The 22,018-nt window shown below is 41.3% G+C and overlaps 1 protein-coding gene across 1 annotated transcript; it reads left to right on the top strand.

Annotated features, from left to right (window-relative positions):
- The first annotated feature begins 15,595 nt into the window (after window positions 1–15,595).
- Window positions 15,596–22,008, top strand: agtr1b (angiotensin II receptor, type 1b). The gene is made up of 2 exons (XM_046371505.1): window positions 15,596–15,748; window positions 19,922–22,008. Exon 2 carries the CDS (start codon window positions 20,027–20,029, stop codon window positions 21,119–21,121), a length of 1,095 nt encoding a protein of 364 aa, XP_046227461.1. The 5' UTR covers window positions 15,596–15,748; window positions 19,922–20,026; the 3' UTR covers window positions 21,122–22,008.
- The last annotated feature ends 10 nt before the right edge of the window (window positions 22,009–22,018 follow it).

The following is a 22,018-nucleotide window of genomic DNA, read 5'->3' as shown; positions in this document are numbered from 1 at the left end:
TGTGTGTCAAAGACAAAGGTGTGTGTGTGTGTGTGATGATCTGAACAGCGGGGCAGATGCACTTGGGGACTGATGTACCACGGTGTCTCATGTCCAAATCTAAATGGGCCTTTTAATCCAATGAAAAATGAGAAGTGTGCCGTAACTTCGTTAGAAGTGGGTAATGCAGCCAGGGGAAATGGAACAGGGGCGAGGTTTGCAGGTCTCCTCCACATTCAGTGTAAGACCTAACCTGATTTGCACTGCGCTATAGCTCTGAGACCAATATCTGCCTGCATCGCCCAAAGCCCATCAGGAGTGATTGAATAAACATGATGGACAGTTTTCTGTGAACCTATTAAATGTGACATCTGTTTAGCATGTGCTTGTCTATACAAGTGCGTCCCATTACCATCAAATTTGGCGTTTTATTCTGCGAAGGTGAGACACTAGTTCGCACCTTTCCGTGGGTTACTTACTTAGTCTTAAAATATGAAACGCACATCTTGTTCGTGTGCTAAATCCTTTCAGATAAAGAGAAAACGACTACACGTACAGAAGAGGATGGAAACTATGAAAATAAGATAAGTAGTTTCTATAAGGTATCAAGAAGATCCACATGGTATCCATCTGTGGTTTGACTTAAATAACTGACAGGAGGCTCATGTGGAAACTCAGCTTCATCAATCAGTAACACTGCCATCTTAAGCAATGGTTTTCAAATTACCAGGACGACTGAAGGAGTTTAGGCTCTCAAAAGCTTGGAAGAAACACAGAGTCAACAGTTTCCTCTTCATGAGTGGTGCATCTGTGGTATAATTTCTATGTAAATTGTGATGAGCTAAAAGTTATAGTATGCAATGCAATATGATAGCATGAAGTAGTCATGTTATGTCTCGATTTTGACTGAATGAAAAGCAAGATACAGCTGTATTAAAAAGATGCTGTTTAAGGGCCTGTAAGCTATGGAAGGTAAAACTGTGTAATTGTGAAACTGTTTTATGGTAGTGAAACACTGTCTATGGCAGCCAAACACTGTTTATGTAACCTCATTATAATTACTGTAAGCCTGAAAAGAACATTTATTGTAATCTTGCATAAAACAATTATTTTTTTAAAAAAATGGCACACAAAATAATGGTGTCCAGTGCCAGCTGAAACTGGAAGCCAGCCCAGAAAGGAGAACTATTGGTGTAAACTGTGCTTAAGAAGCAAATAAAAAAATAAATAAATAAAGACAAACACGTGCAAGATAAGGCCAGTGGAAAGTCCAGAACAAGCTGACCTAATGGTGAAAAGAGGGCGAAAAGAGAAACCTAATGGTGTAAGAAACAAAGATGGTAATGGAATGGACAATAGGCGTGGAAAGCTCCAGACCCTAAGGTATATAATGTGAAGCCACCAGCCATTTTATTCGAGACCCTTCATGTGTACTCTGTGTATGTTGTGAACGGTTTTCCTTTTTTGCCTGCATTAAAGTCTTTGCTGCTCAGAATCCTGTCTCCTGTTGATGATTCCACTGGACTTCGAGAGAAGAATTTTCCTGAACAATTTGACACAGCTAAAACTTTGAATTTAATGTTTTGTGGCTCTGAGCCTTGGCTTTGAGTCCACACTACACATCTCACCTGTCAAAAATGGATTACATGTGCGAGTGTGTGTATTTATGTGCTGTGCAGAGACGGGTCCAAGTATCCATAACAAAGTCAGTGTATTATTATTGTTATTAGGAGTGTATTGATTCATCTTCTGGAAATACTGTGTTTCAGTGTGCAGTTTCGGAATATTTTTCTTAATTCTACTGTATCCCCTGCTGCAGATTAATCTTTATTAAAGAAAACAGTGCCTTCTTATAAAAGAGAACAGTATTCCCCTTATGTGGGACTATCAGCAGTTTAGTGCTGTGTTAATTGTGGCTACTGAGACAATTAAATATTATAAATGCTTGTTTGGGAACGAAACTAAAACAGTTCTGAATTTCAAAGCAGCATGTTCTTAATAAATAGTCGCTGCAAGACATATGATAATGTGATAGAAATAAGTTTATCCCAAGGCTGCTTTAATATCTATTGTCAAATAAAGTCACGATAATATAACAATGTTTCAAATATGGATGTTGCTACAAAATCTAAAACATGGATGCTTCACATGCACCTTCAGCCCAGCAGTACAGAAGATCTAAACAATCAACACAATTTCAGGATGGACATTTATCTGTAGACCTACACACGGAAAAGTAGTAATAAAAGTGAAACAAGAAAAAGAAAAAACAATGGTTAATTGTGTGTGAGGAAGATGCACAGTGTTAATTCAAATTCTTCCTTCTTCCGTCTCACAATAAACACTAAAGGGCTTCATTTTTAACTGTTATTTTTGCTCGGAATCTGCACCACGGTCAGGAAGCAAAGGAAAGGTGCTCCTCGGTTTCTCCAGGGACAAAGTCAGTTCTTCCCTCAGCGTTCTTGCCGCCGTTCACTTTTTGAGCAGCTGAGGAAACAGAGCTGCAGCCTTTATGCAGCGGCACAGTGGAACCAATACTATACATTTGCTGCCAGACTGACAACATACCGCTAACATGTCACTTTTTCCTCTCTCTTTTCTCTTTCTCTCTCTCTCTTCCCTAATCGGTGCTCATGACAAACGCTAACTTACTAGTCGCCAGCTGCGTCATCACTACTGTGGAATGTCGGACTCATGGTTGTTGAACCACTGTCAGAGGTTAGCAGTGCTCATAAATTATTTTTTCAGTTCGCATGTATCTGTTATAGCCAGAAATGCTTGCGCTCTCCCCTCGCTCCACCCTCTGCATCTGTTCGTTCTACTACCATGAGAAGGGTCTGCTTACAATCCCAACACAGAGACTGCATGGACTGTTGTGTGTCCTCTTCTGTTTAATGTAGGCCTGCTGATACTGTTGTTTTGTAAAAGGTTGTAAATGCACCTGGTTGGCGCCAGTGTCATTTGGTACCATGTAGGCTTCATTAGTTTCGATAGGCTACGTCATTAACAACAAGCATCCTTCACACGCAGATCACCTGCTGTGAAAATGTAATCTGCATGGACAAAAAATCCACAATGCCAGTTGTGTTTTTTGGGCAATAAAACCTACCTCTGATGAAGACCAAAGGTGTGGGTGTGTGGAAAAGACAAGTGAAGGAAGACCAAAGTGAGAAGATTAAAGTTGTTTGTGAGTTAAGGCTAAAATAAGGTACAAGACTCATCACATGAGACACATGAGCAAATCCTCACAGCTTGGAAGTTGGAACCAAGTAGCCTTGATGTAAATATATCTATTATTACAATCTTTTACATTTATTCCATTTATTTTTCTGATTATTAATGGATTAATCAACTAATAAGTTCAGCTGGAATTCAGATTGAATTTCTGCATTATTTTTATAAAACTGAAACATGCATTTCCTGCAGGAAATGCACGTGATTGCCAAAATAAACTGCAAAGCATTGTTGAAAATGCAGAAATGTGAAATGAACTGCCCAAAAGTCCTTATGCCCAAATTCACTGCACTGCACAGTACTTTTATTAGAAAGCTAAGAAAAAGAGCTGAAATACATTAGACAAAAGAAAAGCTCTAATATGTAAAAAAAAAACATGTAAAAACTGTAATACTGTCAAAGCTGGAGGCTCAAATGAACTGCACTGCAGAAACCCGGAAGTCAAAACGTAACCTTGCCATCAGTACTGTTGAACACATATGATGGGCTATTTTTAATGTTCAAATGTGTTTGCAATTAGAGGACAGGACTTGGTTGCATACAGGGTGTTGATGTGGACTGTTTCCAACAACAGTCGTCTGTGACCACTTATCCAGTCACTCCTGTCTCAGCCTCTCTGCACTCCTCAGTGATTAATTAGGAAAGTGAGTGGAATTAGTCAATCAGCAGGCTGAGGGAGAAGATAAAAATATTTACAGAGCTCCCAGGAAGGGATTTCATGAGGAGTTGACTCGTGGTGAGTCGCCTCCTCTCTCTCTTCATGCCGACACAGAGTGGGAGTACTCAAAAACTTGACCCTTGATGTCAAGTCATGTGGTAACAGAGTTAAATGCCATCGTGGCAGCAACAACGCATACATCAGGCAGAGAACAAGATGCTCGTTTACTTATAGAGAAATCCTGACAAATATGGGGGCAGTAATGGGAAATAGAACATCCTGAGAACATGAAAGGCTAAACTTATACCATAAAATATACAAGGAACCAAAGCGTAATCCCACTGAGACAACATGATTCTAGCTATAGTACACACATTAACCACTCTGTCCTCTCAAGGGTAAAAACATCAACCCACACAGTCTTGGGAAATCGGTAAGCATCAGTCTTTTGGCTAATGTTTCTCACTTTGCTGTATGTTGATTGGCATGAGATACCCCGCTGCTGTGTTATTTCCTCTAGCTGTACTCCTCCTCCCATCCACTCCAGCTCTCTCAGCAGGGGTTAATTGACCTCAGAAACACACAGTATGAGCACCCATGGGGTAGCTGAATGCCTTTGTGATTATCAGGGGAATAACAAAGTACGTGCATCTTATGACCAATTTGGGAGCTTTGGACTCCCAACTCAGAATAATAATCATATACAAATATGAGAGCAAATATTCTTCTTTTTTGAACTGATGTGCTATAGCATCTACGATTATTAGTCATCTCTGAGTCAACTGATGTGCACAGATAACACGATAGTTTGATGACTTGATGTTTAAGAAAGGCAGTCAACAAACCATTCAAGGTTATGACAAATTGAGAGAGAAAAGCTGAAACTCACGGATGTACAAGGTCACATATAATTCAAGTATTTGCTATGAAAATCTTTATAGATTTTTCATGTCACACATTAAAAAGAAGACCAAATTTTCTGTGTTTCCCCTGCTGAAGCACCATGATGTATGAACCATTAGTCAAAATGGTCGTTGCCACTGAAAACATGCCAAGCCATTTTGGCTCCGGTTGGAAAATTCCTTGGCTTAGTTTCCAAACCTTTGACCAAGTAGATTTTTTAAACAGAGGGGATATAATCCAATATATTTAGCAACTAAGGGCCTTTACTTACCTTCACTAAACAACGAGTACACACGTGAAATGTGGTTGCATGTTGAAGACTACAGACTGGTGAGTGTCCATAAACCATTGTCACTAAATTTCCCTGCATTATTCTGCTTTCTGATGGCATATCAAGAAGCATTTTTGTGCATTCATACCAAAACTGTCCTGTTTTCCTGCGAAAATGTTTTCGTCAAATCATTTCTGATGACTCACTCTACAGTTAAACCGTAAATTTTACGGCGACCAGCAAACCCCTTCCATTACATCAAACCATGCTTGACATTTGGAGGTGTGTGTTAACAATAGTGCATGCAAGAACCAAGATATTTTGTCTACACTGACATGCATATCCAACCACATCAAACGGCAAGTTTTTATAGCTGCTATGAACGGCCAAGGAGTTGCACAAATGGGAATAATGGTGCACATTTTCAGACAGTCTGTCTTGAAAGCCATTCACAACGCTGCACACATGACAGCCATGTGAAAAATAGTCACATACCCTACTTACTCACTTCCATGCAGCTGGCCAGAGACCATAGTGGTCAGTTTGTCAATTTAGAAAAATTACCATTTATTCATTTATTTCCAATGACACTGGTGAGGGAGGCGTGGGTAAAAGGTTAGGCGTTGTGATTCTTCAGAGATTCTTGTTCTCTGTATCACACCCACTTTCTGACAAATAAAATAAAATTAACAACAACATGCCTACATTCCTCCTGAAAATACTTCATGTCCAGATATTCCACTTGGACAAACGTCACATCACAGAAAATACAGATGCTCCAAATGTCTTTGTGTCTCCAAGTATCCAAATACAAACAGAAAACAAAATTAGAAACCAGTATGAGCTCCTCCTTCCCAGGGACTGTGTGCTCATTACAAGACCGTAGTGCCATCCACTAACTCCTCTAAAAACAGGGCCAAGACAAACTCCCTAAACAAGGCGCCTCAGCAGAAAATGCTGGGAATAGACAGGAAAAGTTTCAGCGATCATTCAGAACTCCTGGTCTTCATTAGAAAAGAAACAGGCAGACTTGTCAGGGAATACCACTGCTGTGCCGCCCTCAAGGGAAATCAGATCAGTTTAGTGGACGACATGACGAAACACATGTGCTGCATTTTTTAAAGAGTCGGTTATTTGTGACTCGATGCATAAAACAGAACTTTGGACTTTGGTTGGAACAAAGTTCTTGACCTGTTGCTTACTTTAGGTCAAGTGAACTCAGCGTCCCAGATAATGCAGCAAACTTGCAGGAACCTGATGACGAAGAGAGAGATGACTGAAGTATGCAACTTAAGGCCTTTTGGAGCCTGGTTTCCAGACTATAAATTGTTGTTTGCCCTCAGTGTCATTCGAAGATCTCAGCTAAGAATTATATTACAGCAATACAGTATGTTCTTGTCTCCATTTACTGAGTCATGGCCTGTATAGCACACATGGGACAGAGATCGAAAGAGGACTTTACAGGAAAATATGCCAGTAAAAGTTCTATGGAGTTTCAGTACAAACTGAGAATTGAAACAAAGTGGAATCATAGTAACTAAGTTTCCTATTAAGGTAATGACCATATTCTTCTTGTTTGTGTATCTGTAATTTTTCACATAGGTTTCAAGAGAGAGAATCAAAATATTTTAACAGGATATGCCAGTCTATTCAGTAGACGTTTAAATGGGTATGTTTCACATGAATGTCTTTTTGACATTTTGTAAGAAGAATTGTGCAACACCCAAACAGGCTGTAACTTGATTAACTTAAGTGTTGAAGACAACATACATCATTCGAAGATAACTAGTGACAGACTGCCATAATTACAATAAACACTTTGCGGAATGAAGATTTCCCACAAAGACCAAATTTTAACTTTACTTTAAAATTACAGAAAGCCCTTGTAGAGGTTTCCAACTGTGTATAGAAAATGGCTGGATGGATACACAAGATCAAGGTTGCATAGGGTCTATTCTGCACAAAAGTCATAACAGGATGTAAGTGTTTTCTCTTAGATAAGATAAGATAAAATGAACTTTATTGATCCCGCAGTGGGGAAATTCACTTGTTGTGGCAGCTCACAAGAACAGAAAAAGAGTGCAAAAAGCAAAAAGTGTGCAAAAAACAGTTACAAAAAAATATAGAGGTAAAATAAATTAACAATTTACAAAGTACAGTAAACACAGTACAATATACAGCTATATACAAGTCCTCATAAGGGAAGAAAGAGGACTAGACCATTGAATTATACAGTCTAACAGCAGTGGGAATGAAGGACCTGCTGTAGCTCCTTCCTACACTGAGGGTGTAGCAGTCTGCCACTGAAGGAGCTGCTCAGAGCCTCCACTGTCTGATGCAGAGGGTCAGAGGTGTTGTCCATGATGGATGTCAGCTTGGCTAACATCCTCCTCTCACCCACGGAGTCCAGTGGGCAGCCCAGGACAGAGCTGGCCCTCCTGACCAGCTTATTTAGTCTCTTCCTGTCCCGGTCCGTGCTGCCCGGTCCCCAACAGACCACAGCGTATTGAATAGCAGAGGCTACCACAGAGTCATAAAAAGTCCTTAGGAGGGGTCTGCACAATCCAAAGGACCTCAGTCTCCTCAGAGGGTGGAGGCGACTTTGGTCCTTCTTGTACAGGGCGTCGGTGTTATGTGACCAGTCCAGTTTATGGTTGAAGTGAACACCCAGGTACTTAAAACTGTCCACCATCTCAATGTCCAAGCCTGGATTTTCATTGGTATAAGTAGTAATGTCCTTCTCCGGAAGTCAATCATCATCTCCTTTGTTTTACTGGTGTTTAAGCACATAATAGTGCAATTTCTTTTACATGTTAAAATGGTGGATTCTGAATTTGAAAGAATAGGAATAAACCTATAAAACATGGCATGAGAAGAAGGCCCTTTAATGTGCACACTTTCCAAATCTTTCTAAAATTAACACAGATGTTATTTAGCAACATTTTCGACAAAATATGACATTTTGGAACATGATGAGCATAAGGTTGAAGAACAGAGAAGTGAATTTTACACGTTTTGATGCTTGTTGTCCCCACCATGAAAATTTATTGCCATTTTTAGCCACAGTCAAAAAAAACTATAAACTCAGAACCAGGTTTGTGCCACTAGTGTTTGATACCGATAAGTGTTTTTTAATGGACCATCCAACGGTTTCATGTGGTTTCTGCTCTATTCAGAAAAAGTTTACCATGATTTGTTTTAAATACACTCTGCATAGCCTATTATTCCAATTAAAAATCACAACAAAAGAAAACCTGTTTATTTGTGATAGGGCCGAGTCTTCAAAGACTGAACCATTTTCCCCCAAACACATCTGTCAAAGGATAATCTGTTTGTTACCACAGAGATGAGGACATGACAAAACATCGCCAGCATGGCGCGAGTCACCCTCTTCCCGGAGGACGAGGGGTGTTTATACGGTCTAGAGGGCCTCAGGACTATTGACTCAGCTGAGCCCAAACTCTGCAGCAGCCCAGAGAAGCAGAACAGCATGGCTGTGGGGGTTAATAGGGAGATGGGTATAAGCTGAGTTACTGTATTCTGTATATAACCTCTTGGATACATGCATCTGAAATTAGGGACATTTATTAATAACATTTGTTTTATTTTTTGCATTTAATTGGGGTCGACTTTACTTTAAAACTATCTGGTGATGTTCCCCTGCCTGGCTGTCGCTCTTTTAAGACAGAGGGTCATGGGTGAGAAAGAAATCTCAATGCCGTTCGCATGCTGTTTATATAAGGAAAGCCTGGTCGGGGATAAGAACAAGTTCCAGACCATTACGCCATGGTGAGTGTGCAACTTTACTGTGACGCACACACACATTCACACGATGAATTTTACTGCAGGAACCCATCCAGTAACAGCCAGAGAGCATACAACTGCACCACCATATGGACACACACACACACACACCCAAAAGAAGCTATGTTTACTTTAACATTAAGTGACAAGAACAGTGTACAAGCAGTAATGAGTCCCGACGCACACAGGACACACTGACAGCCTAGCTACCAAGTAAAGATTAAAGAGATTAGAAAAAAAATAAATAAATAACTATAACAGTGAAAAAACATGGGGGCAAATTTATTTGTTTACGCTCTTGCAATCTGTGCCTGAGATGTCTGAATGCAATGACAGATGGCTTTAATAAACAGCACCAAACATTCAGAGCAACATACTCACTTCCTTGCTTGAAGGCAATATTACCTCTTCCTCCATTATCTCAGTCTATAATACTACTTTGGGTGAGTAGATAGTACACCTTAAGGAAGCGATATACATTTGCATGACAGCTCAGTGTTTTATCGAATTCAAATGTCATCCTATATTGATAAACTTCACAGGACCCTTTTGGTTTTTTAAATAAATCTTCCGTCTAACAACGAGCTTAAAATATTCATGGGAGAGGTTACACTAAGTAGCAAGCCTCCTTCAGCATCCCCCTCAGTATTTTCCCATCCCTCCCTATGTGTAGATGTAAAAAGGCAACCTTGGGGAGGCCAGACCTAAACAATGTGATCTCCAAGAGGCCCATTACAGGCCTTCCCACCACTTTCCTCCCAATCTCTGGACACTTCCTGTTTGTGTAAAAGATTTGTTGTCTTTGACATATCTGTTGTTTTGCTCCGATCGAGAGGAGTGTGGCAGTCGCATAATTTTGTATCTCAGCGGTAAACCTCTGGGTCAGTAATTTCCATGAAGTTGACCAGGAATTGAAGTTCGGGGGCAAAGGCCAACCCAAAACCAGCACGCTTACAGGTTGTACACATATTCCTGAAAGCCAACAACCATGGGAAACAACAACAACAACAACGACACAATTTGTGACAAAACACACTTTCTGTTCTGTTACTCTTTGTCCGCGTCCCTTTCGTCCTCCCACACACACACATTTTTTCGAGCCAGGCTCGCATGGCGACAACGCTAACAAGGCAGGTCCATTCAGTGTGAGAGATGCAGTAAATATTTTCTGAGCCTTGACTGCACCAGAGGGACGGTGCTTCAGCCGTCCTTGACACCTACGCAGCACACCAAGAAAATAAAAGCCTTGTTAAAGTCACACTGGACAGGTCCCTTGAGGGCCATCTGAAGGTGATATATGTAGTCCTGGATGTTTAGGACTGTCAGGAGCCCAGAAATTAGTTCTGTACAGACGGATGTTTCTTATGTCTACCTAAAGCATGAGATCATTTAGTGTCTGTTAGATAAAATACATAAAGGTGAAGTGCAGCAATCCTCTCATCTACAAGCAAAAACACCATAAAAACATATTTTTTGGAGAATATATGTTTTACTCTTTAAAATCATATATTTAAAAATCATATATATATATAATATTTAAAAGATATTTTCATTGTTTAATTAAGCTGGTAAATCTCTTCATTGACATCCATATCTATGTCAACGACATGTTTCACGTGTTTACACTATGTTCTTTAAAGTACCGTGCTACAAATTTTAATCCTTTGTGTCCACACTTATCTGGCAGACAGCACAACATAATGGCAGGGTTAGCTTTGCCGAATATGTGAACTAAAATGGCACATGTGGGCTCTTCAGTTCACCAACTGACATGACAGACATTTATTATGAACGCAGACTTGATATTTGGCATCTAGACTCATCAGACCTCATCGCTCCCCGCAAACATTCACCAAGTTCAACCCAGCAGGAACTGGAGAACAATGACAATAAACTTTCCAACTCACAGGAGAACACTGAGACTCTGGGCTTACATGCTGATGTCGTCATGACGGTGGAGCTTGTGAATCACAACATACATATATATACTGTATATGAATAGCAATGAAAGCAACAGTAGTGACTTTTTACAGCGGTTTGAAAGCAGAGGTATGAAATGCACAGCACAGCAGAGCGCAACAGTAGATAAGGATCAGGAAATGCAATGATAAGCAGCACATTACATTGAAACACTGATGTAAGGTTAAGGCTGCAATACATATGAGGAAAAAACAAGATAAGATGAAAGCATGCTGACACACCAGTCAGAATATTCTTAGATGGATATGAAGTTTAGTTCTTAATCAACGTTACAAGACAGTACTGTGCAAAGCCTGTTTGCAAGACAACAAGCACAAAAACAAGCACAAAAACATTAGTATGCAAATTAGCATCTCAAAAGAAAAAGTGGGTAATGCGATAAGAATTCAGCTAGCAACACTCAGGCCACCCAACACCAGAGCATCCATGAAAGCAACACAATGCACCAGCAAAATATATTAAAAGCTCAACAAGAACAGCTTAATGAAATCACAGCATCTACCACAAACAGTGCACAAGTGGTCAGCAGCTGAGGTAAAAAGCCAAGACACAGGCCATAAACAGATCTGTCAGAGAGCAATAACTTGCACATAAACACAAACTGGACAGAGTCGAGACATCTGCTCTGTAGCACAAGCAGCAAGTTCTTACCTTCATGATGCAGGGCTTTGGAAGAACCAAGCGTCCACAGACGGGACAGAAAACTTCCGGTTAGAAGTGAGGCCGGAGATGGAGACGTCCTGAGGCAACGGTGATATGAAGGATAGTTAGCAAATGCTACATTAACAAGGCTAACAGGCTAACAGGCTAACAGGTAGCTGGCGCCAAGCGGCAGTCTTTTTTAACGGGGTGGGGGGGTGTTAGCATCTCCATCTGCGTTAATATACAATGGTGTGTTTAATGTTGGAGCAAATAGTGTGAATTTTCCAGCAGTCGTTAGCCTAAACTATATATTTTATTTACAAGCTTGTACTAACTTATTGCTCATAGCCCCAGTTCGTGCTCCTTATGTTTACAGTCATGTCAGAGTGCTTTATTTTATATTTTTTTCTAAAAGTTAAATCCCAGTGTGGGAATTTAACCAAATAAATTATATCTACTTAAATATGTAAATACAAGTTTGAGGTATTTTTTTCTATATGACGACATTTGCAAGAGAGATGTTGTCCTTTTTTACTCCACAACATTTATGCGACAGCTTAGAAGTTCATTTAGCCAACAAATTAAGATTTTTGTCGTCTGGCTCTGGCAAACCAATCGTTGCTGGCTGACATAAAACACATCGTTTTCAGTGCACCACTTGGGGAAAATTGTCCACAGACTCCATATGTAAAAAAAAAAAACAAACTCTGGTATACTGCAAAAAACACAAACATTTTTCTGGTGGTGACAGGCCTAATCAGCATTGTGTGAACTCATCTGGCAAGGGTTTGAGTGTAAAAGATGTTCATATATATGTCAAAGTGGCCTACTGCAGGTTTAAGTGAAGGATCTGAATATTTTCCAGGTCACTGGCAATACCTTTAAAGGAAAAGCTGAGAAAAATAGTATTTTCTTTGTCTCATCAGGAATAAATCATCTTCTTATTTGGATATGACTGAATTCTGATCTGTTTGCTCCTTACTCCCTCCTTAGAAGGTATCTAATAACACTAATGATTACTGCATTGCGCACTGCTCTAACATGGACATCCTTCATGTTATTAGTTCCACCTGTGGTTTTCATGATAGGTCAAAATGTCTGCTGTTGTGTAACAGGTCTATGAATATAATTCATTTGGGAATGATGAGAATACGAGTTTCATAGCAAGATTTAAAACATGTACAAATACAAGTTGGACAGATTATGATTATGTGTTGAGACAACATATCAGTCAAATCCAAAATATGAAGAAATCTGCCTGAGCAGTTTGGCAAAGTTTAACCTGCATTTTTCATCAGAAACTGTGAGGAAACAAATATATTCTCGATAATTAATGAAATTCACTTGGTCCCTTGTGACTAGTTTAAAATTTAAATCAATTCACAAGCTTTTGATGGAACCCACGCAGCACTAACCTGTAAACATGTACAATATGTTCATACAGAACTGCTATAAGAGATGACTCAGCTACTTGTCACTAAATACTGGTCAGCAGTTTGCAGATGGAGCTCAGTCTTCAGACCTCACAGAGTATTGTCTTTCTTCAGCAGGTGGCTATGTGATGGTTTGGCATTTTACTGCCTGTGTTGTTCTGGTGTAAAAGGGCCGCCGTTCCCCGCAGTGCTGCAGGCTACCAGTAATTACCTCAGTCATCAATTCATTCTACTACAGCTTAAGTGCTAACACAGCTAATCTTGTTAGAGTGATTTGATTAGCAAGAACATCGCCCACTATCACACCTCCAGGGTACAAGCTCTTGAGATGAAGCCTTATTCTCTGTTCTGATCTCACTCACCCAGAAATGATGTATTGCCCAAGATGATAAATGATCATATTCATTGGATTTTACTGTAGTTGCATCAGATTCCTAATTGTTGCATAACATGAATTTAGAAATACTCTTGGAATGACCATTTATGTGTCGTTTTCAGAGTGAATTAAGGAGTTGCTTTTCAGAACATGGAGTTTTACTTTGTAAAAACACCAACCTCAACCTGAAATAAACACCACCCGTTAATTCTAAAAAAAGGTACATTCCCACAGGAAATTTTATTTTCCACCCAATCTGCTGCCTGCCGATTTTCAATTTTAAATCATCAACATCTGTTTCTGCTTGTGCTTGAGCAGTGTAAATCAGCTTAGTAGTGTGGGGTGTTGCAACAACATCCTGTCCCAGCTGAGAATTATTTGTTTTCTGGAAAATGCGGTGTAGATTCGGAGCATGATACATAACCCCTCTCCTCACTTCCTGAGGGGTCTCATGGGTTACATTTACATGTTGATAATTCTTGTTGCTGCGAGATCAAGACCGCACCACAACATCTGATACTGTACCGCAGCTCGCCACTGTGACAGCATATGCAATAAGATAACATTCACCTAATGGATGATTCTTATCATACACAGAAATTGAAGTCATAATGGAACCAAATCATACTCCCCTGGAGGTGTAAATGGCTCTTTTTCTGTGTTTCACTCAAACTGAGACACTGTCCTTATCTCTGCAGCCTCCCCTGCCTGAAGAGCACTCGGGTGCATGCATGTCATGTATTTTGAGAAAGTTGTCCAGATCTTTGTACCTGCTGCCTTTTTACTCTGTGTGATCTCCAAGGAGCTGCGAGCCATAGAAAGCTCAGTAAATGTGATCATTCTCAAATGACTAGGTCACACATGAGCGAGCAAAAGCCACCAAACAGGACCTCCACTTAGCCCAAAGTGTTTGTTTTTCCTTTCTTTCCTTGTTTGCCTTCAGCCCAGGTGATGGCTTTCTTCGCCATCAACATTGCAGACACTGAAACTGGGGGGATTTAGAGGATGACGGCCATGCTGCCTCATCCATCACTATCCATCTCCACAACAGTTGCGATAACTGCTTTGGACTGTGGAGGAGAGGTGAGCATGTGACCCACTTCTCAACACCTGTCAAGACCTTGAGAAAGAGAAGAATAGTCAGAGACAAATATCTTTGGTGCCAAGGCATGTCTAATGGATGTTTGGTAAAAATAGAAAATCCTATTACAGCTGGATTACACAATGTTGAAGTAAGTCCAGGCTTCAAATTCCAATCAATTTTTTTCATCCCACAAGAAATTATTATTTGTAGTAGACTTACGTTCATTACCAAGTGCCTCACTCACACTTAAATAGCCTCGACAAAGCCAGCTTGACCATGGGAAGCTGTCAGCTAGATTACCCTGACACACATGCATTCACACGCTCCAACAATCCATCTGCCTCTTTTAAAAAAAAAAAGAAAAAGAAAAACAGTTTGACAAATGAGTGACAGCTGAATCACACTGGAAAACGGGAAATGTTCTTGGGAAGCCCAGCAAGGAGTGAAAGAAAAGCTGTAACACAACTCAGTGCCCCCCTTCCCCTGCACCCCCCTTCTAGCCCCCGATACACCCTGATCCAAGCCAAGGGCGAGTTTGTGGCAGCTATTAATACAGTGTGTCCACAGGTCCAATCACAATCAAAGTGTGGCCATTCCTTTCATGCTGTGTGGAGGACAAGGGACAGGGGACTGTCATAGCATGAGAGAAGATCACCAGTGGCTGGGCAAGAGAGGCTGTTTGTCTGGTTAATTAAACTGTAAAGTCGAACTGATCACCCCATTAAGAGTGTGCAACAGGATAAATGTGGCGCTTCAGTCTAAAGGCCGAGGAGGCCAATAGTCAAAGAATTGATATTTATTAATATCACACCCTGGATAACATATAAGTCAGGGTCTTAAATACCTAAATAAATGAATAAAGCTCTATCACCTATAATCAAATTCAAAGTAATAAATACAAGCTTAAAATAATTAAGAAATAAATTTGGAACTTATCAACCAATCAATTCCACGTGAAAGCCAGCACGAGTGATTAAAAGTAGACATCAAGACAGAGGGAAGAAAGATGGTGCTTGGGGAGTGGGGGGAAGAGAGGGGAGGAGGCGACGGAGGAGAGTTGCTATTGTGTAAGATCTTGTATGTGTGTGTGTGTTTGTTTATGTGTGCACAGCCTGTTGGCCGCAGAGGGAGATGGGCTGGGACAATGCGTAGCTCTAGTATGATTCATTCATCATTGTAGTGTGTGTGTGTGTGTGAGAGAGAGAGAGAGAGTGAGTCGTGGGGGAGTATGTATGAGTGTGTCTGTGTGTCAGACGGTATTCCTGCTCGTCTCGCTCCACCAGTTAAAGTTAAATCAGAGGCAGTCACTGGCACACTGCGGTGGTCTCTCTCTCTTTCTGTCCTGCTCTGAAAGCATCAACAGCCTCCTGGTTCTGCACCGCAGGTAAGAGCTCAAGTTACCTCCTTCTCCAGAGGATGTTTTACCAACTTTTGAAATCATTTACCTTTCTAAGTAACTCTTTAAATTCTACTGTACTCTTTATATTTAACTTTCCACGATTATAACTTACAGCTGCCTTTAGAATTTGACAAACAGCAGTGCAAAAAGTGTTTCAGTCTCTGTAAATATTTATCTCACAAGCCCTTTGTTGAAAATTGCTGATATTAATTTGGGAACCTGCACAAGCTAGCGCATGCAGACAGCAAAATGTTCACTGATCAGTGCTACCTGTTGTCTCTGTATGTTCAAGTTGTTCATGTGAAAGTCCTGTGCGTGCAGAGCCTTTAAAAGAACCACTGTAGCTGTTCAGCGGGCAGAGGAAGAATCCACAACTAATTTATGCAAACTAAACCGAGGGAAGGATGGAGTCTATAGTAAAGTGTACGTCGTCTCGTATTCCCTCAGAGAATTAGATCCACTTCCTGAAAAACATTAGCTCCACGCTCCCTGAAAAATCCTCGCTTATGAAGGAGAATTTAATCTTAAAACAAAAACAGAAGGTGGTTAGGAAAACCGGGTGGCTGTAGAAGAGCAGGGAAAGGTAAAAGACATTTCCTTTCTGTCGTTGTCAGTGAGAGAAACAGGTATGACACAAGAGAAACAGAGTGACTGGACACGAGGATGAATGCGTTGAGGAAGAGAGGAAAATAAGTTGTGGTTTACCTCCAGAGCTGTTCAGATAGAAGGCTGCTGTGAGAGCTTCCTATGAGTTTCACTTTTACAGGTGCTTACTTTACCCCCTAATGTTTCCATGTTGGAGACAAAAGCTTCTTCGGGAGCCAGTACACGTCAGTTATTTAATCTAATCTCAGACACTCCAAAGAATCTTCAAACTGTCCCGATGATTGAAAACAAGGATGAGAGAAAAAGGGATTTGTGATTTGTTTTGTTATTTTGATTGAAAATGCTTGTGGTATATTTCACAAAGTACAGTACAGGAAACGAAGAGAAGCTTTGCAGGCTGAATTTTGTGCAGGTCACACGATAGGACAGTTTTGTAAACAGAAAAATGCAGACATGGTCTCTGATGCCAATATTTCCATTAGTCCCTTTCCTACAAGCAGAAGTCTTCATTTAGGTCACGGACACTGTCACTCTCTCTCTCTCACACACACACACACACACACACTCTCTCTCACACACAGATGCACACAGACGCCATAGCCATGCTTAAAATTTAAACCTTCAGTGAGTTTACCCTTGGTCAAGTTTCCTACTTCAAAAACTCTTCAGCTGAAGTGACACCCTTAGAAGTTAAGACGGAGGAGGAAGTGAGTTGTAGGAGGCTGCGGTTGAAGTGCGCTGCACTTTTATACGCCTATATTATTACACTACAAGGAGTAACAGTAACAAATTAAACTGTAGCGTCACTTAAAGGCTGCCATTTGTCAGTGGTGGGTAGCTGGGTATTAAATTCAAAGGCGCAAGGAGCAAAACACAGAGTTTACAACAACTGGAAGCAGGCCTTAAACTGCGGACTGGTCATGAGGTGGGCGGCTGAGGTTGTGTGCTCCTAGTGAGATGAATCTCACTTCATAATGGGCCGATATAAATCATTAACTCCATCAACCAGACATTTTAGTGGCTCTCTATGGGCAGCCAGATGGTGGTGCTCATGTCAGAGCAGACGGGCGCTCAGGCCGAGGGCAGCCTGAGATAGCTCTGTTGATGGGAACTGCAATACTATTCCAACTCAGCCCAACTCACCTAGCTAAGTGTGAACCTTTTTTTCTTTAACGTTTTTAGAAATTCCCATGATCCCAGAAAGAGGCTGCATTTAAAATACCCCCCAGAATAGGATTAGAAATGGAATGTTGCTATCACAGTGGCAGTCAGGATTTAGTCTCTGTGCTTTGGAGCAAACTTCCTCCTTATCCTGATTTTTATCATTCTTTGCAATCAGATGTATGTTTGCAAGCAGTGCAGGGCCTCACGGTCCATTGTTGTGGCCGAGAGGATGCAGCTTCCTCTCGGACCTTGTGAAGTAGCTGTTTACCTTCCTGTCTGTGGTCACCCAGGGTTTATGGCTGTCATTCAGTAATGTGCCATCTCAATTCGAGCTATAGCTCACTGGACACGGCCACACTAAATCACCTGCTTCCGATTCGCCTTCTGTGTGGCCACCTCACCTTTATTATGGGGCTCACTTACATATATAGGCAGCAATAACTTTCAACCTTGTTTATATTCACTTCCAACAAATGCCCCCTTGCCTCGAGCATCTCCATCATGGAAAAATACTGGCGGTTAAACTGCCAGCTGCAATAATGGTAAAAGACATGCGGTGATCATTTTCGCCCATATTTCCATTTGTGGTCATCAGAACTCTTCTCAGCATCAAGAGACTGTCTTAAACGGTTTTAAATCCCTAAACTGTGTAACTGATATGTGTTTCATCGTTCTCAACTGTGCCGTTTAAATTTACAGCCTCCCACTGTTATAATCATTAGAAAAAGAAAACACATGTACAGTAAATCCAAGCAGTGACATCTGTGTTGGTGCTTTGTCCTACCTGCTAGACCAAGCTCTGTGCAGGAGACTCGCAGAGATGTTTCATTATTCTGTTGCCCTTGGCACCCACACATCTTCAACACTCAACAATCCCCACATCTGTAACCGATACGGCTGTTGCTGTAGTGGACTCTTTTTTTTTTTTTTTCCGAAGAATTCATGCGCAGAAACCTGGCGGACAATGAGATCTCAGACTTGGAGATAAAACAGTTCTACTGGAGGGGCTCAGACTGTCTTAATGCCAACCAGAGGCAGGAGGAATGCAGATAGGGAAGGTTGTAGTAAGTGCATTCAATTGTAGTCCACAGTAGCTGTGAGAACAATAACAGCAGCCGGAGGTCTGCAAAAGCAAAGTCAGTTTTTACATTTTATTTTTAAATAAGTATTTATTTGGACTACCTGAGGTAAAACTATATGTACCAATACATTTTCCACTTTGTTATCTGTGAGATGGAAAAAGAGTAAAATCTTAATGCTAGAATGCCATCTTGTGGCGAGACACCTGCTTAGTTTAGTCAAATTGCTAATCATTTCTATTGTGGCAGCTTATACAGTGATCTACAATTTATCAGTATTTCACAAAAGGTTTCATATTCTGAAAAAAAAAACCCAGCCCATAAACTGTTTTTTAAAGCTGTATGTGCCATATGTTCAAATTTAGAGCATGTTTTCCCCTGATATCTGTTAGGCTTTAATGTAAACATGCTGTCATTGTCATGTAATTGGTAGCAGAAACTATCTTTGCAGCAATAGTGATAGTACACATCAGGCTTATGCTAATATTATTACATGAGCCCCACTAATGACACTCACTGAGCTATTCTATTAAACATAAAGACTCTCAACAAAAGGGGGAATTTGTTTTTTACTCCCATTTCACATTCTGCTCGTTCAAATGAAGCAAAAAGTAGCCCAGAGGCAAATTTTCCGCAGCACGCAGGTTTGATTTTCTCACAGAGCAAAGTTTCCACAGAGCCGAATCCCTGCTGTCCTGTTTGTTTAGGTGTGCGCTGATTAGAAGTTCTCATGCTGGGTACAATGTATCTCTGCACACCAAGGGCTTGAAACGTGACATGTCTTTTACAGTGACTGGAGTCTCAACCCTCTCTCACTCTCTCTCTCTCCTCCCTGCTCTCTCAGTACCTCAATGTTTAATGGCGTTGTTATCCAAGCTTGCACTTTGCCATGCAGTCTTCATTAACACAGGTCATAACACAAAGCATAAATGTTCTCCTTCCGGGTGCTGACAGTCCACCCAGATGGACGTACCATTTGATAAACACAGTACTGTTTTACTGTTGTCATTCATTAGCCACGAGGCGATTTTAAAGAGAGAGGAGAATGCAGACTGTCTGTATAATGACGTTTCAAAGGGCATTTTTGGAATATTGAATAACATACAACATCTGTTTTTCATGGCTTCTTATTTTACAGAAATAACATAAAGTGTCATGATGACTTTAATGTGCAGGTCTTTAATGAGCTGGTGTAGGGTGAGCACTTTCATGGGTGCTCGTGTGGATTAGCGTTTATGGGCCGTGCCAGCGGTAATGATGGCTCTTCCCTCAGACTGCCAGTGACATTTTTGCTGTGTTTCTTTTATAGGTCTCGCTGAGGCCCTCGCCCAAGGCCTGTATCAGTCGCCACAGACGCACCCTGCCGACAGGGCCCCTGTTTAAAACTCCCAGGATCTGGCACTAAAAAGTGAAAATGCAGAACATAACTGCAGGAGCGACAGAACAACAGATAATTCTGAAATGCGGCATGTCCGGAAGCCATGAAATCATTTTCACCCTGGTACCCATCGTCTATGGTTGTAACTTTGTCATCGGCATTGTCGGAAACAGTATGGTAGTGGCTGTCATCTACTGCTACATGAAGCTTAAGACAGTGGCCAACATTTTTGTGCTCAATCTCGCTGTTTCCGACCTCACCTTCCTCATCACCCTACCTATGTGGGCTACATTCACTGCCACGGGCTACCATTGGCCCTTTGGAGGGTTCCTGTGCAAGGCCAGTGGAGGGATGGCGATGTTCAACCTCTACACCAGCGTCTTCTTTCTCACAGCACTCAGCATTGACCGTTACCTTGCCATTGCCCACCCGGTGCGATCACGCAGGTTCCGCACTGTGGCGTATGCACACATCACCTGTGTAGTGATCTGGCTTTTCGCCTTTGTGCTTAGTGTGCCCTCCGCACTGACAAGGGATGTCTACAACATCGCAGACTCTAACAGCACAGTGTGTGCCGTTCTGCACCCAGGCACCAAAAATGCCAAGGGGTTAAAGGAGCTCCTGCTTGCCATCAGTGTGATGAAAAGCCTGTTGGGCTTCCTGGTGCCCTTTGTCATCATCATCACGTGTTACTGCCTGATCGGACGGGCGCTGGTTGGAGCAAGACACGTTCAGAAAAGCTCTCGTTCCCGGGATGATGAGGTACTGCGCATGCTTGCAGCAGCTGTCCTGGCCTTCTTCCTGTGCTGGGCGCCCCATCAGGTGTTCCACTTAATGCAGATGCTCACCCAGCTGACACATGGGGATAACTGTGCCATCCTGGAAATCATTGACACCGCCATGCCCTTCACCATCTGCATTGCCTACATCAGCAGCTGCGTTAACCCCATTGTGTACGGCTTTGTTGGGCACAACTTTCGCAAGAACTTGCTGCGTCTGTTGCACTGCTCACCAGGTGGAGTGACAGTTCCTCACCCGAGCATCAGCTCCAAGATGAGCTCCCTTTCTTTTCGTGCCTCTGAGGCCTTGAGCCTTACAGCCAAAAGTAAGGCCTCCTCTGACGTTAAGTGATAAAAATAAATAAAGAAAGAGGGTACAAGTTCCCTCTCCCTGGTCTTTTGGTCTGTGGTTAAGGGGCTGGGGTTGGAGACATTCCATGCTTTTAAAACCCCAACTGTATTACCAAGCACTGAACCATGCAGAATGGTTGAAATGTTGTATTCATGTTCCTCTGTACGCAAGTCCAAGAGACATTCATTACCTTGTACAATGCTTATCTGCTGAATAATTATTCATCAACCATCACATGTCACATAACACTTACACTCACCACAAAAGTCTGGTGAGATACTAAAAAAATACAGGAAATAACCATATGAATGGAGAATTGACTAGAAACGACTATATGAAATTCCAGATCGCTTATCCCGTTATTTATATATAAATATATATAAGATATGCATGTACTAGCCAATGTGCCTTCCGGATACAGTGCAGTGATATGTTGTCCTGTGATAATCAGTCTGTGTGCGCAGCATGTTGTTCACCATTTGGAACAATGATCATGTGGGGGGGGGGGGGAATAAATAAAAATCATAAGCCACCCATGCATGCTTTGCAGGGTGGAAAAGTACTAAAATGTCATGCAAGTTTATATCAGTTAATAACATATTTAAGAGCGATAACTCATACCTGTACGCTATGGTATGGTAATGTCAAATTATGTGCTCCTTGTGATGTTTGCATGATAAGATTAAAATGCTGAAATATTGCCTACTCTGGGAGTAACATGCTGTATAAATTAGAGTGCTACACAAACACTCCAGGTAGGGTGGTCGTTGTCAGTATCTCTGGTGGTTGTCCTTGTGATATTTAAACATGTTGATTTTTTTTCCTTACTCTTTAAGTGTACAGTTTGTGAATATATGAAAATATGAATAAAATCTCTACAATCTGAAGCTGATTTTC

Source organism: Scatophagus argus, chromosome 18 (genome assembly GCF_020382885.2).
Source record: "Scatophagus argus isolate fScaArg1 chromosome 18, fScaArg1.pri, whole genome shotgun sequence".
In the NCBI taxonomy this organism is placed as follows: domain Eukaryota; kingdom Metazoa; phylum Chordata; class Actinopteri; family Scatophagidae; genus Scatophagus; species Scatophagus argus.
Note: the sequence above shows the minus strand (reverse complement) of the source record. Positions and strands in the feature narration are given on the sequence as shown.

What these genes read in the sequence shown, in the direction of transcription:
- agtr1b (XM_046371505.1), top strand. Translation starts at nt 20,027, where the DNA reads ATGCAGAACATAACTGCAGGAGCGACAGAACAACAGATAATTCTGAAA.